This window comes from Pholcus phalangioides, unplaced genomic scaffold (genome assembly GCF_987345545.1).
Source record: "Pholcus phalangioides strain wild (caught in Gottingen) unplaced genomic scaffold, Ppha-v1.0 ptg000015l_1, whole genome shotgun sequence".
NCBI lineage: Eukaryota > Metazoa > Arthropoda > Arachnida > Araneae > Pholcidae > Pholcus > Pholcus phalangioides.
Window position 1 is genome coordinate 35,853,549 of NW_028301608.1, and position 27,295 is coordinate 35,880,843.

Sequence of the window (27,295 nt, forward strand, 5' to 3'; positions counted from 1 at the left end):
TGAGAGGAGAGTTTTCAAATGATGTAATGTTGTTGAATTTTCACATTTTTTTCCCCCAGCAGAATATGATTTCGTACTGAACACTAAAAGAAGAATTTTTGCTTAAATTTAAAACTGTAAAGTATACATGTTCTGTCTTGACTCAATTGATAAAATGTTGAATCTTAAAATTTTATTTTACCTTTTCTGCCCCCTCCCCCACCCGAATATCTAATTCTGTTTGTCATAATACAGTCAAATTTCGGTATAACGTCACTCTTTGGGGACCGAAGAAAAAAAGGATTTCATAAGAGTAGTGTGACTTTATCAGGAGTAAGTCCAATTCGATAATTTATGCTTGAAAGGACCCTTCCAAAACCATCGTTATAGGTGAGGTGACGTCAAAAGTGATGGACGTTACGTGGAGGTCTTACTGTATGTACACATTGTCAGATTATTTAAATCTAAAGAGGTTGCTTTTTTTATATAGTGGCAACTACTTGCTCACTAGATACGCATTTATTATTTTTACGGTTAAGCCATGGCCACACTAGGCTGGTCCAACAGCCATTTGCAAATATTTGCTTCTAATATTTGCCTTTCCCTGATGCAAAGAAGCAGCAGCGACATATCCTACTACTACTAAGCCACATATGCACCTCGTCCACATTCCTCTGCGGAATTTCTAACGAGTTGGTACATGTTGGAATATGAGTGTACGTGTTGTGAACCTAAACGTTTGCTCTTTGTGGCGAGACTTTTTAAAGAGGAGATCGGCACGCATTCGCGCCTCGAAATTGGGGAAACAGCATATGCTGGCTACACACTGGCCTAGAATGACTCAATAATCCTTAGCGAATATTTGCCAAGAACCAAAACAGAAACGGTTTTTCCAGAGCAATCTTCGTGTTGTGATTGCTGGCGCTCTTCGACCAATGTGTGGTTGGGACGGAATGGAAGTTTGGGAAGAAAGATGGTTCCTTTGACTTGGGTTGGAAGATGGAAGGTAGGTACTTCACCGGCTTTCCAATACCTTCCAGCCTCCAACATTTGACGATCATTGCTAATAGTGGAGCGGCTTTCCCATGGAACGTATTGGGCCAGCCTTAACAAGAATGTGGCCATTGCTTAAGTTTTACAGGTTTTTGGATGTAGTTGCCAGTATTTCGTGAAATGTTTTACTGGCGATACGCAAGCTTGTGATGTGCAGAGAGTTGCTGGCAGTGACGTACACAGAATCGACCGAGGAGGCACAAGGTCTCTCTCTCTTCCAGAGAAATCTTAAGTTACCAACCTTCTCGAAAACCAGTTAAATTAACAGAACCTGATTATAATAACTGTAAGAGAATATATAAGTGTTTTCTTTTTTGTCGGCATTTTGATTTTTTTACATAAATATTCATTTTTTAAAAATTTTTGATCGTATTGGGAGGGCAAGGGGAGGGGCCACGAGCCCGCCCCCCCCCCCCCGTTGTTGCGTACGTTTCTGGTTGCTGGTACTACCTGATCAGCTGATAGTACGAAGAGAGCATTTCAACTACCTAAGGAATGTTTACGGAACTATTCTGAAGTGGCTCCACGAAGTGCTTCCTTCATCACTGATCGATAATTATTAGATCGGAGAAAGAGCTTCCAATACCTATTTTGAAGGTCACTCTACTTTAATTTATTAACTGTACACACAGCTCTATCTGTTACCATCGAGTCAATTTGTTTCTATTTTACTTCTGAAGCAGTGACAGTATCGAAATTATAGTAAAACCTAAGTGGGGCGCATTTATGTTGTTTTGCGTGTATGTGTTCAGGTGCTGCCATTTATTTCCTGAGGAAGGAACCGACAAGGGATGAATATTTACATGTGCGCAATTCAAAGTTGTATAATAAGGCCTGTTATTCGCCGTTAAGCCCCTGGAATTCAAACCACTGAGCAGGGGGTGTGGGAAGTGTTTCAGACCCGTGGGTGCCCGTTTTCAAGTTTACGTCGGCACTTTTGATTTCCGAATTAATTCTGGGGGGGGGGGGGTAGAGATCAGTCGCAATATGTTACAATTCCCCCCCCCCCCCCACTCATATCTTGCACCCCGGTTAAGAATCACTGCTTTAGAATATTCAGTTTTTATCCAGCTTCGATGTTTCTGTTTTGAAATCATCGTTACTTTACTGTGCCGTTTACAATAGTCTCTCTGTTCATTACGAACGCGGACGGTGTAGGAAGGGGAATTCCGTTCAGTATGAAGCAGAGTAGGTATTGATTAACCAGTGGTATGTATAACCGACGTTTCCTTATACTGCGTTGCATGGTATCTCTACAGCAGTGTTACCACTATTAAAAAACAAAAACTTGACTTCGAAAACAGATATAAATAAACTTTATATTGCGAATGAATTAATTAACAATTCAATTTTTACGCTTTCAGGTGGAAGCTGAGATTTTGTCAGCCATGTGGGAGGATCCAAAGACAGAATTCACGCCCATGACGAAGATCGGCACGCCGGTCATCCACCCTAAAAAAGAAAACGTTGCTTTCGGTAGATGGGTGTTGCCCGTGTTGGCAAAACAACTGGTCAACGGGAACGTGGCGTTGCAGAGGAGAGCCCTGGCCTCACTTAGTGATCAAATTTACGATCCTAAGCAAGTATCTTCTTACATGTTCCCGTGGTTACTGCCTATCTTGTCGAAACTCGGCTGCCACGAAGACATCGATATCAGGATGCTGGTTGCGAAGTGTTTTTCTGTGCTTACGATGTGTCCCAACGGCCGCATGACCTTCGTGGGCAGCGGTATGCACCTCCTCTGTATGAAGCTCGCTTTGGATGAATACCACGTGACTAGATACCACGCCAGCCAAACCCTGTATCATCTGTCTCTCGTGGAAGTTTACGGCGTCCGATCCCTCGTCAGCACAGGACTCACTCAAACATTGCTGACGAGGTTGACGACCGAGTCCCTGAAAGTCCAGCGGAATCTGCTGAAAGTTCTTCACTCCTGTTACTCGGTGTTTCCGCAGATGGCCGTCGAGCATTCGGTTTTAGATTTATTACCCTGCCTGCTAAAAAGCCCGTGTCCATTGGTCCGCGAATCGGTCTGTTCCATCTTCGTGGACCTCGGTGCTACTTCTAAAGGGCAGGAAAAGGTGTTGCAGAGCGGCTTGGTGCCGTCCCTTATCGGAGCGTGCCTCGAGGAAAACGCCGACGTTAGAGCCAAGGCACTGGCAGCCGTCTCTGCGATAAGCGTCTTGGTCCCGGCGAAGCAGTGTTTCGTGGAGCATGGTGCCGTTGAAAAGTTATTGCCTCTGCTGAAAGACGACAGCGTCGACGTGGTTCTCAACTGCATCAAAGCCTTGACGACTCTCGGGGAGGAACCAAGGTCCAAAGCATTGCTCGCGGAGAACGTGGATAAGTTTTTGGTTCACGCGTTTCACGGGAACGAGGAAGTGAAGACGGCGGCGGAAAAAGCTGCCAAATTCGTTACGTCCATCCCTTCGTATTGAAACTATAAACAGCTATAACTGAAGGTTTTTTTTTTAATACCTGAGAGGGAGGGGCAAATTCCTGGTACTGACTTGGAAAGTTTTTGCGTATTCTTACTGACGGCTTTTCCTTGCATGTATCTTCCTTCATTTTACTTTTTTGAGCCAACTTTGTGCCAGATTCTCATGAATTACGGCGGGGACGTGCCACAAAAACAAACCGCCTAATTATAGAGCGCCACCAAAAAAAAAAAAAAAAACAACCCACATCGAATTTCCTTTTTTTTTGTTCCTCATTGGAAAGTTTCCGAAGTTTTGAAATTACTAATTAAGCTCAATTTAGAAAATTTTGTTCTTAATTTCAACTCCTTTTTTCAGAAAACATTTCACTTTAGTTGTGAGAAAAAATTCTTCTCTAATTTTTAATATGCTTTATCAGTTTCTTCTCTGTTCATACTTCCAGTATATTTGTTATTCTTTTTAAGAATTTTCAAGTTTCTCGAAGTAATGATTCTTTTTGTCCAGTTTTATCTTATAATAAGTGTGTTTTTTTTAATATTTTGAGAATAAAAAGTCCAAGGATGTGCGTACGTGTTTGAATGGATGTACTTTTTTCAACTCATGCTCGATGTTAGTATATAAAATATTGATTTAGGAATGTGATATTTTAAGTCGGGCGTGCAAGTTTTTGGAGATTTGTCCAGCGCTCGCATGTGAACCAATTCGTTAGAAATTCCACAGAAGAATGTTAATGAGGTGCATGTGCGGTTCAGTAACAATTTTAATAGTTTCGACGATATCTCTTCCTCACAATCAGACGCCTGTTTGAATCGCATCGGCAGTGCGTGTCTTTTGACGAAAACGTGTAAGATAATGATTCTCAACTTATAGGTCTGGAGAAAGACTTGTGTAGCAGCGAGTTCCGAAATGGGTCGCGCATATTAAATGCTTACAATACTGTTACAAATCCGCTGATTATACTAATGTTTTTTTTCGAAAACCAAACCACCGGGAATCGAACACGGGCTCTCTAGCAGTCCGGGTAAGGATGTTATCCAATACGCCAGTGGTTCTCAAACCTTTGTCATCCGTGGCTCCCTTGCTCAACTCATGATTCATCTGCGACCATAGGTGCCGGAACCTTGGGATCGAGACCATATGAGCCCCCCCTCCCCCAATAAATTTTGTAGGAGGGCTGAGCCTCTCCAATTATTTCTGAAAAATAAAACAATGTAATACACCCTCCCTCATCTGTATACGCGCTCAAGTCCCATATATACCGGATGACCAACAACATTCAGTCCTCCCAATATTTTCTTGACGTCGGCGCCTCTGTCTGCGGCTCCTCAGAATAGTTTAATATTTTTCCATATTAAAAAAAAACTACTTCAAAGTATAAATAGGCACACAGACGATATCTCCAGCTCAACCGTGACAAAATTTGGCGACGCACATAGGAGCCACTACATACACTTTGAGAGACACTGAAAAACACTATAGAGACACAATACAGAGACGTACTATAGACACACACACGCGCCTGTAGAGACATAAGCGCGTATTCCACGATTCTTGGTCGGCGACACAGGGTAAGGTAATTAAAGTAAAAGATAATAAGTCTTTGTTGGACATAAAACCGCAAAACCACAACCGGCGTGTGTTTGTTCCGAACAAGTACGGGATTTCCTTCACGCCGACTGTGGTTTTTGGGGTTTTATGTCCAAAAAAAGACATTTAATTTTATCTTACGCTGCGTCGCCGACCAAGAATCGTGGGACACGCGCTTAAATTGTCCACTCATAAAATGTATAGTAGCGTGATGCGCTACGTGAAAACATTGCGGCAAATACGCCCCCAGATGGTGAGAGCAGATAAAGGTGTAATTTTTCCGGTCACACGTACGTTTGCCGATGTTGGGGGGAAGGGATTCAATGCCTTCACTCATCGTATCGCGCTACTCCACGTTTTATAAAGGAAAAAGGGTTGTGTCTCCTTGGTGTGTTGGCTAGCGTGCTTGCCCGGACTGCAAGCGAAACTGGATTCGATTCTCGGTTTTTATTTCCAAAGTTCCTCTCGGCATTAACATCCAGAAAGTTGCTTTCTTGTACAGATAGATAGAACCGCTCACAACCTCAGACTAATGCAAAGCAACTTACTTCCGTTACCTCAAAAAAGGCGGCAGGATTGTGTCGGAAAAGTTAGCAAACATTTATAGCAGTGGCCACTCTTTCCCCGTGCTCACAAGTATCGAATCACTAGCGTCGTTTTCCCCATTAAGACAGCTATCAAGTCGATATAAACTTTCCTGTATACAGGGTAACTATTGTGTGCATATTGTCAGATCGATTATATGTATATTGTCACAATGATTGTATGTATAGCATTTAATGAACGTATATTGTACCCTACGAAATCGCCCCCCCCCCCGATCTTCCTTCTTGTCTTTCAGAATTTTCTCCGGCACGACCGGGCCCTACGCGGAAACGAGATATTCGCTGAGATATTTGAATTCAGAAATAGGAAAAAAGTTGGAAAAGAACAGCAGCAAATAAAGGAAAATTTTATGCTGTTATTTCTCAATTTTTCTGCGATTTTGAATTCAAATATCTCCATATGCTAATTCCACTAAGAAAAGTGGGATTTTTTTGTCGGCCTTATTCGATTCGCAATTTCTACCCTTGGAACTCGAGATCTTAATTTCTGCTTCCTCGTATTTTTCAAAATTTGTAAAACTGCATGAATAGACCATTCGATTTCATTTCAACGATTAATGAAGTGCAAACACCGTTTCCGTGTCAATTCCTCCATGGATTTCTAGAAAATCTCCCGTTAAAAATCGAATAAATCACGCATACAGAGAAAACTTTACTCTCGCAATTTATAGTCAACTTCAGACCAAATGAACACAAAGTTCTGTTAAGTTTCCGCAATCACTTGATGGAAATTTATGAAGCTTGTACTATGTGTGTGCGTGCGTAAAGTTCCCTTTAAGAGAAGCCATGATATATATTGATCATCGAAGCCATGAGAAGAGACAGGGTGTCCCGATGTCGCGAATCAATAATCCGCTTTAATGCGCTTCCACGTAAAACCCCGGTGGTGAGAGACGCGTTCCAGCAAAATATTCTCGGCGTAAATCAATTTTTAATGTTGTAATACCGAGCTCCTATACATATTACCGGAGATCAATTTACCAAGTTGGGTGGAATGATATTCTGGTACATGTTCAGATAATACATGCATTACTGCTCTTCTTGCGGTGAAGGGATCGGAGCCAATACGGTGGTATGAATCGACCAGTTTCGGTCGATGAAACGGCAGAAAACGTTTCGGGGTTAAAGTTTGGAAATTATATCCCTTGTGATGAATGTACATATTACCAGTGAATTTTGAATCAATCAATAAATGAACATGAAAATTGCGTCTATATCGTATTATGTTTCTTTAGTCTGTGGACTTACTATTCGGTATAGACAGCTGTAAATAAGGGGTACCTGCTGTAATTGAAGTTCTCTGTTTTCAGAGCTGTCTGTATAGCCGTAACTATTCATCAAGAAAGCAACATGACTTTGGTAACGTCTTGTTCAACGAATGCGAAATAAATTAAAAGTAGAGCAAAAAAAGACTTTATAAAATTGCCTGTTGGAGGACGTATCGCTCTTTTATTCAAAACTTAATATTGAATTAGTACTATAGCTGCTGTGCGGTCGGGTGGGCATCATGGTGGACTGCCATCGTGACGATCCAGATTCGAACCCCATTGATGGTACACTCGCGGTCGGGTGAAGTTGGATTTTCTGCGGTTTCCCAACTTCAAGGCGCGAGTTCGAACCGGCCCTGTTTCCTATTTGAAAAAAGTCTCACCGCATAGAGCAGGCAGACACAACACGATAATGACATAGCATGCAAATTCGAGCATTTACCATTTTCACTTCAAAATATGGAAGACAGATATGACAGCACCAGCATGCTCTATTTCTGAATAGGAACATGTTCTATTGCCAACGTTCGTTCACAAGGTGCTTGCATATATTTAAGACCTCAAATAATCAATTATGCAGAATGACAGGTATCCCAATCATTATGCAACACCGTGTAAGTACACCAAAAACCTCTATTTCAGTTCTGCAAGTGCAAATGATTCGCATCTTTGGAGGAGTAACCTGCTTCCCCTCAAGACAATAATGCAGCAAAAAGATTGTTGACCCTTGTTCAATTCGTAGAAGAAAACTCGGAGATGCTACTCAAGAAGAAAACACGAGTAGAAATACCAACTTCCCTTACGTTGACGAATTCTTCAGACTGTGAGTGAGTCTCACGGATTAGTGCATGTCGTGAGGTTTGCCCTGTACTTAAGGTGACATCTTAGTGCGACTCCATCCTGCCTTAAATAGCAATCGATAGTAAATCGCTTCTGTGACAGATCGAAATGTTGTACGGTTTATGTATATGTTACCGCCAAAGCCCGAATTAACCTATTTAGTTGCAAATTGACCCGACCAATGTCAGAATTTCGGCCTTTAGTCAGATTGTTCACGAAGTGACTGAAGATCCCTGGCCATAGTTCGAAAAGAAAAAACATGATTAGGGGTCATCGCGATTTGGCGTATTTTTTCGTAATAACGTTAGTCGTTATTTTTTCATTATCGTATTATCGTATGTTTTCGTAATGTCCACGTTAGATATGGCGGCCAATCATATCGCAGTCACGATGCGGTTACCTTTTTTCTTCAAAATTTGACAGAAAACGATAATGTCCATATTATTATATAGTTTTTTCCCTCAAATTTCCCTTCTTGTCTCTCGTCATATGAAGCTAATCCAATACAGCTACTACTACATATATCGACATGTATCACACGTTGGCGATGAAAAAAATGGAGGTGGTGCCTATGGTACCATCTTATATCAGCACATCGAACGTTGGCTAGAGATCTTCTGCCACTTCACGAATCGATCCGGCCAAAGTCTGAATCATTTTCCTCATCCATTGAAAAAAATTTTGGGCTAGACGGTGGGAAGGGCATAAAATATGTTACTGCGCTAATAATAGTATACAGTAATATCCCGACTTACGCTATCAGGACTCGTGATTTCGGAGTTACGCGATTTTCTGGGGAAAATGCACATTTCTGAAATTGAAGTATTACAATCACGGGATTATTGCTCACATAACAGAGATTATTAAATGATAATCAAATAAAGAACTGTTTCATTCGATATCAGAGCACCATATTTAATGGAATTACACTGACGTATAATAGGTGAATCTTATACTCTTATTGCTCCGTCTGGTTACCGCCTGGACTCGCTCGAAGACCATGTCGAAGGTAGTATGGTGCGGACAACGCCTAATCGGACATTGCTGTGGGTACATCCGCTGCGCTAAGCGCCCGTTGCCATCTTCTCGACCGTAAATCAGATGCATATCAGCGTATTCCTCATTCGTGTGGTCAGCCATCACGATAATCATTGAAACCGACAACTAACTGCTACACGCGCTTAATACCGCAATAGCGCTAATTTACGTCGTCCGCAGCGCTTGATCCTACCCCAGCGCAGGCGTTTCGCGAAGCTGCTTATGTCAGATATGGTGAGCCAACCCACGAACGCATTCAGCGATCAACTCACATGCACCTTTTGACTCCTCTGGACTCAGAGCCTGCATGCGTCCCCCCCCCCTCCCAACGTGGTTTGCGACACCATGTCCCATTGCTTGTTCCTCTTGATGCCTACTAACAAACCTCTGACTTTGTCGGTCCATTAACAGAACACCCTGTATATATATATATATCAAGACTTCTCTGGCCCTACTATTATTTTCGCATCGGCCCCCCTCCTTCCCGTCTTGTAAGGGTGGCCCTGCCGTACATCGCAAATATATTTTTACGTCTTTTCAAGAAAGTGAGGATTCATAATAATGTTGAAAACGACTCCCAAATTCAATAACAACTGCCATGAAAATAAAAATCGCTACAATACTGTGATATTGTTTCCGAATCGGATTTATTTCTCGACACAAACAGTAATTTTTTTTTCTTTTTCTGAATTTATCTTAAATTTCCAAAAAAAAACAACACAACAACAAAAAACAAAAACACACACAGTTTTTTCGTCAGTTTTTCTAAACTTTTCATCCATTTTTTTCAAATATATATACGTATGTTATGTATACATATATTATGAATTATCATTAACATTCATAGAATTACTGGGGTCAACATGTAATACAATGTGGGGAGATTTATTCGATCGAGTTAAAAGGAATGGGGGGCAATATGCCCGTGGGTTGATGTAGTATCCTTCGTTTTCTTTAAGACGAGTCTATGTAATAATATAATAACGAGTCTATACGTATCCACAACAGTTCCAGATGCCTACTCGTAGCAGGAGCGGAATGATGAACAGGTTGACAACGAGAAGTAATTGAAGAAACTTAAAATATTACATTTTACAATGAGAAGGAGAGAGAGAGAGAGAGAGAGAGAGTGTTGAGAGAAATAGGATTTCTATCTCTTTCTATCTTCGCTGTATTCCGGGTAGCCGCTGTTTCTTTTTCCGGGACCGCCCAGGAATTCGGAAAGTCTTTTCGAAGGAGGATAAGAAGCGTCGCTTTCGAGACCTCGTCGTTTCCCGGGCCCTCCCAGGAACTCTGACAATCTTTTCCCGGGCCCGCCGAGGAACTCCGACAGCCGTTTACCTGGACCTCCGAGAAATTCTGACAGCCTTTTTCCGGGACCGCCGAGGAACTCGGACAGCCGCTTCCCTGGGCCTAGAACGTAGTCGGGAATCTCTTTTTGTGAGTAATGCGGTGGTGTGTTTCGTGTTTCTAGTGACCATGGCCTGGAGTAGATGTCATCTGGATCTGTAAGAAGTATTTATTGTATAAGATATACATATACAGAGAGGATATATATATATATATATATATATAAGTATATATTATAATCTGTCCAGATTTTCGCTTCTGGTGAAAATTGAACTGCATGTTTACGAGGGTTAAAAATTATATGTATAACGTTTTACTACAGGGGTGCTCAAGGTCCGACCCATGGACCGAATGCGGCCCGCCAAGGGGTTCAATCCGCTTACCAGAAGAAAAGTGCCAATTCACATAACACGATATATGTACACAGGCTGATCATATTTTCTCGTAGAAAAATAATGCTTCGTAGAATGCGCAGGGGGGTTATAAATAAACTGACACTACTCCGACCTGTGTAGCACCCGTTATGGTGGACGTATTTATTGAAACTTGGTGTCGAGTTCGTTTTCAACACTAAACTTGACTTCAACACGATCACTTCCCGATAATAGTATATATAATAGTGGATTTAATTAATTATAAAACAATAAACACATGGAAACGATACATATTTACCGTGCTTATAGTAAGCTTTTGTCGCCACCTCTTGCCTCGCCAAGGAACCAACGTCGCTGTCTCGAAAAACACGGGGTTTGTTTCTTTTACATACCGAGGGCCTCCTACTCTTACGCTCTTCCATCCCGTCATGCCTCTCGCGTGACGGGCTCAAACAGCACCTCGTAGCAATAGAAGGCCTCCGCACGGGTTGCCAAGTTCATCTGTAACGTCATTAAGGCTACCTAGCAAGTTTGAAACATTTTGAACCACAGCATCCTATTTAGTTTCTTCTTATTTTGGCGTAGAATCTACCTGGTTGGCTCACAAATACCGCATCATGGTGATTGGATGTGGGGCATAGAAATCGCCAATTCTGAGCCCGATCATTTCTTTTCCCCACAACGATGATACTGGCACGAGCAGCGAAATTTTTTACCCCAATATTCTGAGTGAAAATGGACTACTTGCTGATGTCATGAGCAGCGTGCGGAGGCCTATCTCTAGGAGGTGCTGGCTCAGATCTCACACCTGATGCATACATTATTCGGACAACCAGCCAAATAACACATTTTTCACCTGGTGGTCAAAACCTGAACTTTTTAATTTAATCTTTCTTCTCCCCCATGGTCACCCCATGGATCATCCCATACCACCAAGCTTCATCAAAATACCTCCATACGTCTGTATAGTGTCAGTTCATTCCTAACTACCCTGTACAAGAAGAAATGGGACATTTTTATTATAAATTAAAGATATCGCATATCTGATCAGCGGACTGAAAAGGTTGTGCAGTGCACAATATGCACCCCTGTTTTATTATATAAAAAGTACATTCATTACCCGAAAGTACACATTGTTTCTTTCACGGATTTTTTTTTCTTTCTTCAAATTCAATACATCTTCAGCTACTTTTTCACATAGCAGTGCACTTTCCCATAGTTTCAGTTGTTCTTAAGACTTTTGTCATTAGCGTCAAGAGTTATTTCGTGTATTTATTTCGTAGCAGTAAGTCACCATGACCTGATAGAATGACCATTTCTGAATCACTATTAAAATTTATTTCTCTGTTTAAAAATACTTTCTGGAAAGGAGCTTTTTCAACATTGAAAGGACACGGTCTCATAGTCTTTCTGTGCTACGTCTGAGTTGTATGGGAAAGATGATCCTATTATTGGCATGCAAAACAAATATTTTGCCCGAAACTTCAGAATTTCATTTTGAGCAGTAGCTTGAGGATTGGTGTTGTTGTAAAAGAAAAGGATTTCTTAGAGAGACAGTGCGCCGCCACGGTGTCTTGTTTAAATGGCGGCGGAAATTTCTTCAAGGTCTAATGATAATACAAATACAACACCACAACAGGCAAAATGACCAACGAGGTGGCTGAGAAAAAGTTGCTCGTAATCAATTAACTTGTAGTATGAGGTCCATATTATATATGAAAGTACAGTGAGATCTCGCTACAATGATACTCGATATAACGATAAATCTTTCTACAACGATATTTTTTCGAATCTTGTCTGGAACTGTCTATAGTCCATCGTTTAACTCTTTTCGATACAACGATAAATCCCTATATATAATGATGATGATATTTTTTGAGGATATTTTGAAACCGCAGTTACGATATTTTTATATTTCACTCGAGATCACCTTCAATACATTTTTAAATTCCTCATCAGTGTTTGTTCCCATGAGGGTGTTTAATAACATCGGTATTTTTTGCACCGAAAGATGTAATGAAGTTGCTGCGAAGAGCTACTTTTTGTGTAGTACACAAAAGTGTTGTGCGAAAACTACTTTTCAGGGCAAAATAACCAACTGAATTTCATTCATAAATTAATCAATTAGAGTCTTTTTTCCGCGGAGAGAATACTTGTAATTAATACTTATAAATTCATGTTATGGAGGTACTACCAACGCCCATATTCAGAAAGAGATGGCCACAACATCATAAAAACGCTACCTCTCGATATAACGATAACTCCTCTACAACGATATTTTTTTTCTTTATCCGCAAAGTACCATGATATCGAGGTTTCACCTTATTTTGAAAAAGTCTTCCTCCATAGAGAAATCAGACCTTCCACACGATACTTACTTCCATGAAAATTTAGGCGTCAGCCAGTTTTTTAACAGCTGGCTAATGCGAAGATGTATTTAGGAAAGAGAGAAATTTCAACTGCACTTGTGTGTGCTGGGAATCGAAGCCACGTCCTCGCACTTGCCGGGTGAGTGCCCTAGATAATGGATAGCGGAGACCGACATCATCCTCGGACCAGCCGATTTCTGGTTCAAAATATGGAAGGCAGATGGTGGCACGTGGAGAACATGTAACATTTCATGATGGTGGCACGTGGAGAACATGTAACATTTCATCATGGATATGTTAGGGAGGGGGGGGGGCGGCACACACACACACACTCAGAACACATTTCAGTGTATAAATCTTCACCACACACCAACTCCAGCCATATCGCTATACAGCAATTTACTGCCAATAACAAGTTGGGTTGGAAGTGAAGGTGCCATATATCGGTGGTGACTTCAAGCTTGTTAGGGAAAATATCTTATCTATATTCTTTACCGGGATCGAACCTGGGACCTGACAACTACCTCCACGGTGGCATCTTACCACCACAGCACTCGAGCGTAATTCAGCCTGTACTGATTCGTTAGAAATTCCGCAGAGGCGCGTATGTATGAGGTGCATGTACGGTTAAGTAGTAGTAGTATCATGAGGTCTATGAGCAAAGCACCTGAAAAGGTGCAAGCATTTCCAAACCGACGCAGTAGAGACAATAATGGTTGAGTAATGGTCATCTTATCAGACAGTGACCCACTGCTATGACATGGGTCTACGAAAAATTGTCTTATGTTACGATTAAAGTTTTAAGAACAAACGAAAGTACGCGGAAGAACAGCTGGAGATATGCTGAAAGTGCTCGAAGTTTTTTGAGTAACTAATATTTCCATTGTGTAAAACAGTCCTTACTTAAAAACATTTAATTTATACAAAAAATTGACGTGCTTTAAAGACAAATAAAATTTTATTTGTTTTTAAAGCATGCCAATTTTTTGTATGTAAATTAAAACCAGGCAAAGTTCTAATTTTTGTGATAATAAAAAACATTCGTCATAGTATGCTAATAATAATGTAATTATACATATAAATTTTTTTTTGGCACATTTTGTGGATTTATTTTTAATTTTTTAAAATCTATCTATCTTTTTACTTCCATAATTTTGATGGTTACTCTTCTTTCGGGGTTCAAAAGCCAATTTAGCTCCAAAAAGTTTTATATATGTGTGGTTGGATGAAATGAACAAAATTATCTTATTTCGTCTTAATTACCACCCGAGTCCGTTATTTTTGTCGGAAATGAATATTTTTACATGTATTTAAAAAACAACATTTCTTTTTGAGTAGGCGAATCGGCACGTGCTGTTCTAGTGTTACACTTTGTCCATTCTTAAAAGTGACACGTCTTTCTATAATGAAAGTAACTGTTGCAAGTTTGTGCAACAAGAAATCTCAAGAAGAGCTCTACATCGGTAATACCCATTCAACACACATCAGAGCTTCGAGATCGAAAAGTGATCTTGAAGAACGATCGTATGTTCAAATCATTCATTCGTATTGGAGAGCAGCACCTCATTCTACAAATAAAAATTTAGGCATCATAATAACTATGGATCATATTGAATGATATATACACAACAAAAAAAGTGACTGTGAATGTATCTTCCATAAACACTCCAATTGTTCAGTTAGGAAGTCAGTCCTTATTAGAGTATAAAAAAATATATTACTATATACTCTGGCAATATACAGTATGAATACACACAGACACATACAATCTCACCTGAAAGGGACTCCCTGTTTTATATAAAAGACGGTTTCGTTTTCTGTCGCACTGAAATGGAGCAAAGATATAACAGAAAAGAAGAACAAAATGATAATAATTATGATTTTATGAATTTACATCATGCAAAATTTCGTAACTTGAAATGCAACCGATTAATGAATTCGTTTAGGACGCAAGATTAAGAGTATAGGGAAAATTAGATTATTATATTTATCAGATATTATTAATATTTTATTACGCATCTCATTAATTGCTTATACAAACTTATTTTTAGCGCGTCTTTCGTTATATGGTGTATTGTCATGATTTTATCAGTACAGTAGAGTCTCGATAAAACCCGAGTCTGGAGAATCTTGTATAGATTTACTGTAAAATCAATATAAGGGGGTCCAGATGTTTTTCACATGGGCTCAAAAAATCCAGAATATTCTAAATCCTCTGAAAGTCCTCGCCTGTCGATAATCCTGGCCTAGGGGAAAACTTAGTAATGCAATCGAATCCCGTTTTAACGAATACCGATATAGTGAAAATCTCGTTTTAACGAACACTTTTCTGATCCCCCCCAGATAAGGTTACATTAGAACAATGCAAAAACCCGGAATTCCATTATAACGAAATTTCGTTGTAACGAAGTGATTTCTCCGGTCTGTTGGAGTTCGTTATAATTGGATTCGACTATATATTTTGTGTGTGCGTGTGTGTGTTTTTAACTCTTACAGTGGCAATCCCGAAATATTTCGAGATCTTAAAACTTTCTCAAAACGGCAACTCCAAGCCCACATAATGTTGAAAGTTATCTTTCCCTGATAACATGTCCTCCCCACGTCCTGTCAATCAACTGCCAGAGAGCCGAATCAGCCTTTATTCAAAGTGTGATAACGGAAGTGGGAGAGAAAGAATGTTTTGCCTTTCCCTTCAAGGTTGTATAGAAATATGCGTACAGCATGAATAACAGAAAATGATAGTTTTTCTCTCTCTTCCTTGCTTTTATTACTATTTTGTGTTGGAGGGGAAAACATTTATCAGCTCGCAGTCGGGAAAAAGAAAATCTTGAAAATAGGTGGCAAAATTTCTGGACGTTTTAGTGATTTTCAATGTGGCAGTTATAAAATGCGGATCAGGAAAATTTAAAAAACAGCTTAAAGGGTTAAAGGAGACAAACATTACATGAGCTTTTCATCAATCCTAAGAGGATTCGATCGGATTAGTTTGCTTCGGATTATTGAGACTCCACTGTAGTATAGTATTTTACGCGTATAACCGGATTTTGAAACTAAACAGCCGCTTCTCTTCTGATCCGATAGCGATTCGATTGAAGTGAGGTCGCGATTATTATATGAAAATGAGAGGTTTAATTGACCTGTTTGACAGATGCGCATTGAATTGACGTGAGATCTATATTACTTCAAAAAAAAAAAAAAAAACATATCGCATGTCGTTTATTCAATTCTTCTTCATGAAAATTCGCACAGAGTAAACAATTGTTATCATCTTCCTAACCACTGGAGCTGAAAGTAGACCTTAAATACGACTTGTTTCATTTAATCTTTTTAGACCCAGTACTAACAAACGTGGGGTTGTTTCTTTCTCGCTGTAGATATCAATTTTAACCTGAGGGAAATCAGCCTTGACTTCAACGATTAATACTTATAATTCCTGAATTCAAGACTATACTCCCTGAGGTTAAAGAAGAAAAAGAATACCGTATCTATTGCAAGAAAAAGCAACCCTCCCTACAGTTTGTGCGTGCAGGGTCAGAAAGGGATATGTAATCATGTATTGCAAAAAGTGATTTCTCATTTAAACAACCGTAATTGAATAAGCGCAGGTAAACTATTCTTAATGTTCACGAAATGTTCAAGCCAAATATTTTGTAGAAATTAATGTTATAATCGGTGATTTTCGTAATGCGCCAAGATCGACATTAGAAACATATAAATAATGGCGTGTTTTATTGAACAAATATTCAATAAAATATATTCCAACAAACCTAATAATTTTTCCCGCTTTAGTTTCATCAATTAAAACATCCCGTAGAAAACAGAAAAAATGCGCTGCAGTGTATGTTAAAATTGCATTTTTTTTAGAATGAAAAGCCAAAAATTTCTTAAAAATACACAATGGTATGGAAATGATAGCATAGTAAATAAGGAAGGAAAATGACATTTAATTTTAGCAAACGGAAAACTTAAAAAAAATCTTTCGATAATAAATACACTCAGTCACGCACAGTTTGAACAACACTTTAAATCCGTATTATCAATGGAAACATGCAGTCGCATGCACGAGTTGGAATTTGTTCACATGCAATCACGAGTAAATCGAAAATAAGCGAACATCTTAGTGTCTCATTTACACGAGGTTAGTGGTAAAGAATCTCATGCACAACATGCAAATTTTCTACGAGTGGAGGGGCTCAGGGAAGACCAATTTACATTCCCGATGTGACATCAGTGTTGCATATATCATACCAGCTTCATTGCAACGTACATCGAATAAGTGGGGATCACGCTGATCTACGTATCAAAGTGCTATATAGTTCTTATTAGTTAAAAATCTTTTTTGTGAATGATTAAAATGGTAGAATTCTTCTGGAATGAATCGTACGTAGAGGCTTAAAGTACGCATTCATATACCTTGCCAAGCGATTTCCCCCTATTTTGCTCAATTGGAAAGTACAAAAAGGTGGGGAGACACATCGTATTTTAACGTGCATTAGGAACTCTCGGATTTTTTGGGCTTAAAATTCGGAAAAAGTTGTAAAGATATATCTATAATACTATCCATGTAAATATTCACCTTTGTCATCAAGTGTCCTTGTCATTCTCAATCAAGAGCTTCGTATAAGAAACCTCTAATACTTTTGAGACATAACTTTTCTCTCAAAATGGTTCCTTATACACGCTAAAATACGGCAAGTTTCAACAGTCGTTCTCAAGATGACGGGTTCGGAAATCCTATTTCAATATCTTTTTTACATCATCACAAGATATGCAAGGTGTAAAGTCTTATCCATAAAAACACCCTTCATCTTTTGAACCGATAGCGACAGATTTAGATAAAAATATTCAATCATTACACTTCACTGATAGTTGAAAAACTGACGGCAGATGGCAGCAGTACACATAACGAGCATTACACAGAAACAGACTTCACGTTAGGTTCACAACACATACATGAACAGCTTCCACTAGCATGGCACAGGTCTTCTTCGACCACCCGCTAAAATCTCTTTATTAAGACAGAGCGGCGGGACATGATCAGGTTAGGAAGAGGTTCCAATCTGCGACCTGACGGTAACCTTCACGGTGGTAGACGAGCATCTTACCACCGCGCCACTCGGGAAACTTCAAAAGAGTGTTTCCAAATTTTTTCTTGAGTAATGCCCTTCAATATATGCTGTTCTTTCCCTCATTTTCATCAATTTTTGACCACAAAAATAACTCGGCTAATATTGCACTTGGAAACATGGAATTTTTTGGTGTTTAGACGAGACCGGGCAGCAACTTTTTGATAAAAAGTTAAGAGGACCGGGAGGGGGGGCACCATGTGTATAAAAAAGTAAATTTTGAATCTTAGTGCACACACAGCCCCATAGCCCCTATTAAAAGAAATGCAATATCTAGAATATGCACGTTATTTAGATACGGTTTCTTATTGAAAATGTGTTTCTATCCCCAGTGATTCAAAACATAAAAGGGTGTACTGTATAAGGGTAAGATTTTACACTCTGTATTTTGAACATACTGAAAGAACCTGATGCATTTCCCAGTCAGAGAAAAAGTAAGCGACATGTGCGCTACATGCTGCAAGGATCATGCAAACACGAACATGAGGTTTTCTACACGAAAAGTGCTAGGGACTATATTTTGATTTTGTGTATGGTGCATATGTACCTCACCCTACGTGGTCTTGTAGGACTCGTGGTCGCCATCTTCATAAAACACCGATCTCTTCCTTCTTCCTAAGAACTCAGAACCGACCCTTTTCTGTAGGTCATCCTTCCGGGATATTGTATCCGAGTCATCGTCGTCATCGTTTCTGCTTTGCTGGTGATCCATGCTTGAATCGATATCGCTTTCATCGTTACTGTTGGACGATCTGTACCTTTTCCCCAGGAATTCGGAACCCATTCGCTTCCCCAGAAACTCGGAACCCATCCTCTTTCCTAGAAATTCAGATCCCATCCGCTTCCCTAAGAATTCGGATCCCATCCTCTTGCCTAAGAACTCTGAACCCATTCTCTTGCCCAAGAACTCGGAGCCCATCCTTTTCCCGAGGAATTCGGATCCCATTCGCTTGTCTGGTTCGCCGTCGTATTCACTGTTGTCGCGTTTGCCGAGAAATTCCGAACCGATGACGTAATCAGTCCTTGGTCTTGTCCTGGTGTTGATCCTTGCCCTTTTCAGTGTGTTCTCCCTTACTTTGAAAGGTATGTGAGGGATCTCGATGCCCGTTCCCAATGTAACTAAGTGCATGATGTGTCTGAGGGATTTTTCTGACAGTGGTTTCTTGCCGAAACCGTCCTGAAAGATGTCTGAAATAAAAATAACAAAACCACATTAAGAATAACAAAAACGATTTTTGATCGTTCATCTTTTGTGTATCATTTATGCATTTTGTGCTATTTTATGGAGATCAATAACCGTTTCTCTAATATTAGTCGAAAACATGGGAGTTATGCTAACATCCATGTATAAGGATGGATCAAATGAAAACGGAACAATTGTTATAATTTGGTTTATTTTTGTATGAGTGAGGCGAAATTTTGTGTGCAGGTAGAGCGGGATATATGTATAAGGAAGGAAACCTCTACACACTGTAGAATGGACTTGTCCTAATTAGTTACGCCCAATCACGTGATCTGTGCTGACAGTCGGTTGACCTTTCAAAATAAGATATGGAAAGAAATCTCCCAATATCACTACTTGGTGTGGGTCACATGAATTTGGAACAGGTCTCTCCGAAAGTTCTGGACGTTTTTGGTCAGCGCATATTACAGTTGCTGTTGTGTCTTTTCTCTACATTAAAATTAACATATATATATGTATGTATGTATGTATGTACAGTAGAACATCACTATAACGGACTTCGCTTATAACAGACAGCTGAAAAAATTATAAGAATTGCAGAATTGTTATCTGATGAGTTTAAAACTCGTTTTAAGAGTATCTACAGAAGTATTTAAAAAAGTATTAACTCGTTTATAAAAAAATTTCCAAGCAAGCGATCAAACACCCCGATAGTTATTTTGTTTGGCGTATATATAGATGCACTACATGACTCCTACCACTCGGCAGCTGGAAAAATCAAGATTAATACAGTGTATATACGTACGCACCTTTTTCAATTCAACCTATGTCGAAAACTGTTTTTATATTTGACTAGTGATGTATACATACCTCTGGGCACAAGCACAAAACTTGATCCCTACAGGTCAAGCGGTTCCCGATGTCCTCAGGAGTTAAATGAAAACTCGACCCAAAATCGTAACCGACTTCCGTAACACACAAACGTCACCCATTTCCGTAACATAAAATCGTCACCCATTTCCGTAACATAAAATCGTCACCCATTTCCGTAACATAAAATCGTCACTAATTTCGGTTGCTTAGAAACAGGCCCTTTTCGAGTTTGTGATTTTATATTATAGAGTAGATATATAATAAACAATTTTTACAGCTAACTACTGTACTTCCTTCGATGTACACTCTAGCATTACACCCTTTATAAGAATTATTTGTTATAAATCGAACTTTCATTATAACGGACAACCTTCAGGGCCCCTATTAGTCCATTATAACGAGGTTCCACTGTACTTCAAAAAATATAAAGTCCCAAAATTTTATTCTTCGGTTAATAACTTATAGAAGAAAACTGCGCACAGAACCTTTTTATAACAATGGTACAACATGGTTAACCTGTATAGCATGGTATATAGTTGACCTTAAAAGTCTCTTCCATCTTGATGACGTATTTAATCACGTTATAAGCAAAATAAAAATTTCAGTTAAAATGTAATTCAAGACTTTTTTTTTCAATTATCATTCGTTCATTCTTTTGATACAAAAGAATCCTAAGGGATGCTTCTTTCAAATCAGTATTTATTGGGATTCACTAAATTGGATCATGTGATTTTATCATCCGTCCTTTTAGACTCACCCCCTATACACTGCATATCGGAAATTTTTTTCCCTCAGTGGAACGGGATTTTGGGATTTTGCTTCTATGTACACTGTAAAAGACATTCAATCAGATGCACACAATTTTTTTTTTTCAATTTAAAGCTAATAAAGTATATTGTAACCAGCTCCATAATATCTGTACTTTCATATCGCTGAAAAGGAACGAGCTTGTCGCGGAATTTCGCAATCACTCACACTTAAATCGCATTTATCAAAAAGTTTCTATAAGAAAAGTTTTGGAAAATTGAAAATTTTAGTTTTCTATACGTCTTTTCCTCAGAGAGAAAGTAAAATGCTACAAAATGCTTTTTTTTTCCAATCCCATTCCACATAAGAATAAAAATAGTAGATATGGTGAAATAGTATTGTGATCCGGGAAGTAAGAGTTGGGATTTCTCTTCTTTTCTGCGCTATAAGATGGATTTATTTCGGGACTTTCCGCGATTTATTCCTCAATGCAACTTTTTGACAGACGCCGTTACATTGCCAACGTCGGGAAGTTCCTTCCTATTTCTGTTTTTGTATAAGGCGCATGGTGTTTACTGCTGATAAGGGATAAAGGGGTTAGATGATACCTGTAAAAAACTTCTACCAAGTCTGATAAGTCCTGGAAAAAAACGTCGGCGTTTTTTCTGTGTATAAAATTGAATTGAATGAAAACAAGTACATATTTTGTGGCAAAAACTCTTATCAATATTCAATGAAGGAAAAATATAATAATAATTTTATATATTTTAATTTCATGATTTGCATTGTTTTAATTTGCAAGACCTTCTGGAAACTGACCTTTATTGGTTGGCTCTGAGCTGCCAGTTTCAGCAAGGGAAAGCAGCAAGAATGACGGTACGCAAAGACAGAGAAGCGACAGCCTGATTATGATACACATTTCTTTATTAGTTTTCAATGTCCACCAGTAACTGAAAAAAACAAATGTTATGAGAATTATCGATGAGCATTATTAATGGATTTTAATTAGTGAAAGTGTAGTTTTTTGTATCTTACTTATGCAGGGTGTTTCGCTAAAAGTGTCCGGAAAGAATTATCGAGAAGCTATCAATACTTAATTAAATGGAAATCAAATTTTTATGGGTGATGTTTAGCTTTGTAGTTTAGAAGTTTATTATTTATTATAATTTTGTAATTTTATTTAATTTTTCTGAATTCCGAACTTTGAGCTGTTGAATTTGGGTTGTGATAACCATATTTTTTATGGGCTTTTTTCCATTGTTATTTCAGCATCATACATACAGTGGAACTTCGATTAACAAGCGATTCAGTTAATGAGTAATTCGATTAACAAGTGATTCAGTTAATGAGTAATTCTATTACAAAGCGATTCAGTTAATGAGTAATTCTATTAACAAGCGATTCAGTTAATGAGTAATTCTATTAACAAGCGATTCAGTTAATGAGTAATTCTATTAACATGCGATTCAGTTAATGAGTAATTCTATTAACAAGCGATTCAGTTAATGAGTAATTCTATTAACAAGCGATTCAGTTAATGAGTAATTCTATTAACAAGCGATTCAGTTAATGAGTAATTCTATTAACAAGCGAAAATTGCGAAAAAATTTTGATTCGATATAAGAGCGATGATTCAAATTATGAGCAGAAATTTTGCGCTAAGTTTATTTAGTTTCACAACTGAGACGATGGTTTTTCGCTGCCACTCATACGCGTACTGTGGGATCACGGATTCTATGGGACAAACCTTATCCTCCGAAAGCTTTAGAAAAAAAAATTTCCGCATCGTTCACCTGAGTCAAAAGATCATCAATACAGTCTGGGATGAGGTCACCAAAACCCTCAATCCTGCACGGGGAAAACTGAGGGCTGATTGGATTATTGAACGCGACTTTGATGGGTTAGCTAGCCGATGGACAGGAGCCACCAGTTGTCGAAGAGATTGTGTCCTTGGGGAAGATCACGAGACTGGAGATGAATTACGATAGCATTCAAAAACTGGTGGAGGAACATAGCCAGGAGTTGACCACAGACTCTCCATTGCGCGCAACAGGAATAACATATGAACGGTATCTCGTCTGAGGAAGACGAGAAAACGAAATAAACGAGGAGGAATTCCCCGCTTCAAATGAGATTAGAGAGAGATGTGTAGAAATCTGTGAGAAATTTTGTAGAAAAGAACCACCCAAATGAAGCTGTAGCAGTTGCGAGCAATAAATCTGGACAACGACACAATGTGCAATTTCCCGTTTCTGAGAAATCCTAAACAAGTGGCAAAAGCGTGTCATTGGATAGATTCTTTTTCAAAGTCACTTTAAAAAAAAAGTTTGCAGACAACAGTGAGTCCATAAGTCGTCCGAAACGATAGTCCTTTTCTCTCGTCGTTTACAGTAAGGTAGTTTTAGACATTATTGAATTTTATGCTTATTTGTGGCGTTATTTTATTTATAAAAAAATATTGTATTATTGTATTGTATTATATTAATTATATTATTATTGTGTTTTATTATTGATTGAATGCAGTTTTTATTAGTCATTTTTATTCGAATGAATTATTGTGGAACGAATATGTTATGTCCTATGGGGGAAAGCTGGATTCAATATACGAGTGATTCGGATTACGAGTGCGTTCACGGAACGAAATACGTTCGTTAATCGTAATTTCAACTTATATGTATTTCTTCCTTTTCATCCGGTTAGGCAATTTACTTTTTGTGGCTCTTTGGAGTTTTTATTTGTATATAATAATATAAATTCTGCGGTGAGTTTTAAAATTCAATTAAAATATGAAAAAATGAAATAAAATGGTTTTCTGATAGTTGTTGAAACCACAAAAAATGATCACTGGGAACAATACCAAAACTAAAGTTTTTATCTCCCCCCATCAAAAGTTTTGCGCCTTTCTCTATAAAACTCTTAACACACGAAAAAATTTTCTTTAAAACTGGGACGAAAATTCTAAAAGATATTGGTAGTCAAATGTTTTGATTTTTTGACGCTTTTTGCACATATTCCAAGGTATTCAAACATGTTTTAGACGTATTTTATTGGTCGTATCGATAACAGTAATGATGCAGACTAATTATAGATACCCATAAGATACATACTGGGTGAAATAACACCGACGATACCTTTAATTTTCCGGCATGGCGTGACTTGAGGGGGCTATTGGTATTTCTCGATTCACGTGATGACTTGTGTATAATGTTTTATTTAATGTGCTTATAATTCATGGCCAGTCAACATCATAACATTTTCCGATACACGCAGCACATGGAAAGTTATTACTTTATAGATGTTGATTAAACTCATACACGCGAAGGATAAATGTGGAGTCAGTTCTTAGAAGGGTGCTGTTAGACTGGACTGGAGTACAAGATCCACGACGATGCGTCGTAGAGGGAACTTATAGTGCATTTACGTTCACTGTTGTCGCTGCTACATCTCACGGGTAACAAGGGCTAAATGGGATCCATTTTGAAGAGAGAAATTTTTTTTACACCCATGCAGTTTGTCGGATCATTCCCCTACAAATTTTGATCTGTTTCGCAGTCTCTGGAACCTTCGGAATACGGATATCAGCACTTTTTTAAAACAACCCATAATAGGCATTCCTCGGAAACAAACTTCACTTTAGGTACGGAATGTATACTCGGGTCATTCATTCTGACATGCACCGATTCGTTGGAATTTATTGACGGGGAATATTTAAGAGGTGCATGTGCTTTAGTACAGCCGAATTCCGTTTTAACGAATACAGATATAGCGAAAATCTCGTTTTAACGAACACTTTTCTAATCCCCCCCCAGATAAGTTTACATAGAAACAATGCAAGAACCTTTAATTTTTTCTATAACGAAATTTCGTTACAACCAAGTGATTTTTCCGGTCTCTTGGAGTTCGTTATAACGGGATTCGACTGTAGTAGTCTCTGGAACTATTCAAGCCGCTGTGGTGGTCGAGTGGTTATAGTGACGGACTCGCGATGCGAGGATCCGGGTTCGAACCCCACAGTGGTGGTCGGCTGAAGTTGGTTTTCTGTGGTTCCCAACTTCAAGGCGCGAATGCGAGCCGATCTCCCAGTTAAAAAGTCTCGCCACAGAGAGCAACAGGCCTACAATGTTACAAATATTCAATCATTACACTTCACTCACAATTTGAAGTATAGATGGTAGCACTGAAATATCATACACAACACTAGCTACACACTCAGACTGTTAGGTATACACACTCACTTTGTTCCAGACTCTGCCACGAAGCCGGACTGGAAGAGATCTCGGCAACGGGATGAGTTCGGTGGCAGAGCCACTGGCGTTCATTCATTCATTGGAACTATTCAAGCATCTGCCGTTTTCAATTCAAAGTACAAGAGGAAACCTATAACTCTGACAACATAAATACCTTAAGGCCACGGATGCACTCAGAACATACCTCCTATACACCCGAATCCCGTTACAACGAACTCCAAGAGACCGGAGAAATCATTTCGTTATAACGAAATGTCGTTATAAAGAAATTTAAGGTTGTTTGCATTGTTCCTATGTAAACTTATCTGAGGGATTAGAAAAGTATTCGTTAAAACAAGATTTTCGCTATAACGGTATTCGTTAAAACGGGATCCGACTGTATAAGCGTTGACTTGTATTCGGCTCAAGGAACCGAGCACCTCCCCCCTCCCCACCCAATGTATTTGCCACCAACTCCATAAGTATCCACATAGAAGTATTGGGTTTGAACTCTTCCGTCCCACCTAGTATTTCCACTAACTTCACACCTACGCACATACTAGCATGCACCAATTCGTTAGAAATTCTCCAAAGTAATATTTGCTAGGTGCATCCTTTCTCGCGTCGCGAGCACTGCCTATACCCATCATCAAACACAGAGCATGCCCCCCTAACGGCAACTTTGACATACTAATGGCTGAAACCTGCATAATTGCAATCCTTGAATAAAATTTTTACAGGGTAAAAATCACTTAGGCAGTTAATTGAAGCATTGATCGGGTGCTCGCTATCACGAAATCGGACCTGAGCGTTGAACACTTTTGGCTCTTCGACGATTACCATGGTGTTCGCGAGCAACCAGTTGAAGATGGGTAATGAATGGCTAAGCAGTAGTAGTCTCTGGAAGCAGTAAGCAGTGGCGTATTTACATAGGGGAACTTGGCGGGATATAGCCAAGGGCGGCAAATTTCAGGAATGATTGGCCAAGAAAATCAGTGGAATGGGGAGAGAAGGGCGGCAAAGTTTGTTTCAACCTCAATAAATTCGCCTCTGGCCAGACAGCTGGGGGAAAGCAAAAAAGTGACCTAGAGAGTTTGCAAGCACGTGAGTGAGCAAAAGAGTGTGAAACCACGTGAACAACCAAAATAGTGATCTAGAGTGCGTGAAAGCATGTGAATGACCAAAAGAGTTACCTAGAGAGGGTGAAAGCATGTCATTGACGGGAAGACTGACCTAGAGTGCGTACAAGAATGTCGCTGACCAAAAGAATGACCAAGTGACCAGTGAACTGAACCAAATGACACAGCAAAGAAACCATGTCAGTGAGCTACCAAAAGTGTGACCAAAACAGTGTACGAGGATGTGAGTCACCAAAATACTTTGCAAGAATGTGATTGACTAAATGAATGACTTATAGAGTGTGTGAGCATGGGAGTGACTATAAAAGTGTGACTTAGAAACACGAGTATACGTGCAGGAGTGAAGGAAGGCCAAGCGGGTTATTAGCACAGGGCGGCGAATTGGAGAAAAGAGTAGTCAAGAAAATTAGACTAGAATGGGAGAAGGGCGGAAAACTTCGTGTAGCCCGCAGGCGGAAAAGCCATAAAGGAGCCTATGTCTGGAACCCATATATAAAAAAAGCGAAACATGGAGGTCATGCTCTGAAGGGAACACAAGTTTTTCGTCTAAAACATAGTTTCCCAAACTTTTTGTTTCATTGCCCCCTTCTTCAGAATTTTTTTCTCTCATCGCCCCCCAACTTAAGCGAACTCATAGGACCCTATGTTGTACCTATAGCTTCTATCGTCCCCGGACCCATTCTATCACCCACCACTGGGATATTGCCCACTTTTGGAAACATTAGTACTACGAATATCTTTGGAAGTGATGTTCAAAAATTGTTTGACATTCGACAGACGAAGGCATCGAATCAGGAAGCAATCACCATCATGACCAAAACTAGCACGTGTTCCAGACAAGTGTAAATCTTTTTCTAACTAACATAAAATAAAGTAAAATAAAATAAAACAATATATGGGTGACCGATACATAATCTGTATACAGGCCTGGCAGCCATTTTGAATGACGATAAAATATCATCTTTGCGCATGCGTATGGCTATTCAGAAACGCATGGATTGGCTGAGACAGGGGTGCTGCACAACTTCGGCTCACCAAGTGGTTCCACCGGCAAGCACACTAAATCGCAATTTCAGTACAGGCAACATGATAATAGCCTA

The 27,295-nt window shown here is 39.2% G+C and overlaps 2 protein-coding genes across 2 annotated transcripts in view; one reads left to right on the forward strand and one right to left on the reverse strand.

Annotated features, from left to right (window-relative positions):
- Positions 1-2,420: 2,420 nt before the first annotated feature.
- Positions 2,421-3,470, forward strand: LOC149075926 (radial spoke head 14 homolog). The gene has a single exon (XM_089242159.1). The coding sequence runs from the start codon at positions 2,421-2,423 to the stop codon at positions 3,468-3,470; it is 1,050 nt and encodes a 349-aa protein (XP_089098285.1).
- A 5,966-nt stretch (positions 3,471-9,436) lies between these two features.
- The window catches only part of LOC149075927 (uncharacterized), a 66,902-nt gene continuing 49,043 nt past the window's right edge, over positions 9,437-27,295 (reverse strand). Inside the window, exons 2-5 of the mRNA XM_089243443.1 lie at positions 21,650-21,780; positions 18,575-19,215; positions 14,676-14,726; positions 9,437-10,314 (exon numbers count right to left, since the gene is read on the reverse strand). Of these exons, the coding sequence (XP_089099569.1) occupies positions 18,581-19,215; positions 21,650-21,749 (735 nt within the window). The 5' untranslated portion in view covers positions 21,750-21,780 and the 3' untranslated portion in view covers positions 9,437-10,314; positions 14,676-14,726; positions 18,575-18,580. The remainder of the gene's footprint in view (positions 10,315-14,675; positions 14,727-18,574; positions 19,216-21,649; positions 21,781-27,295) is intronic.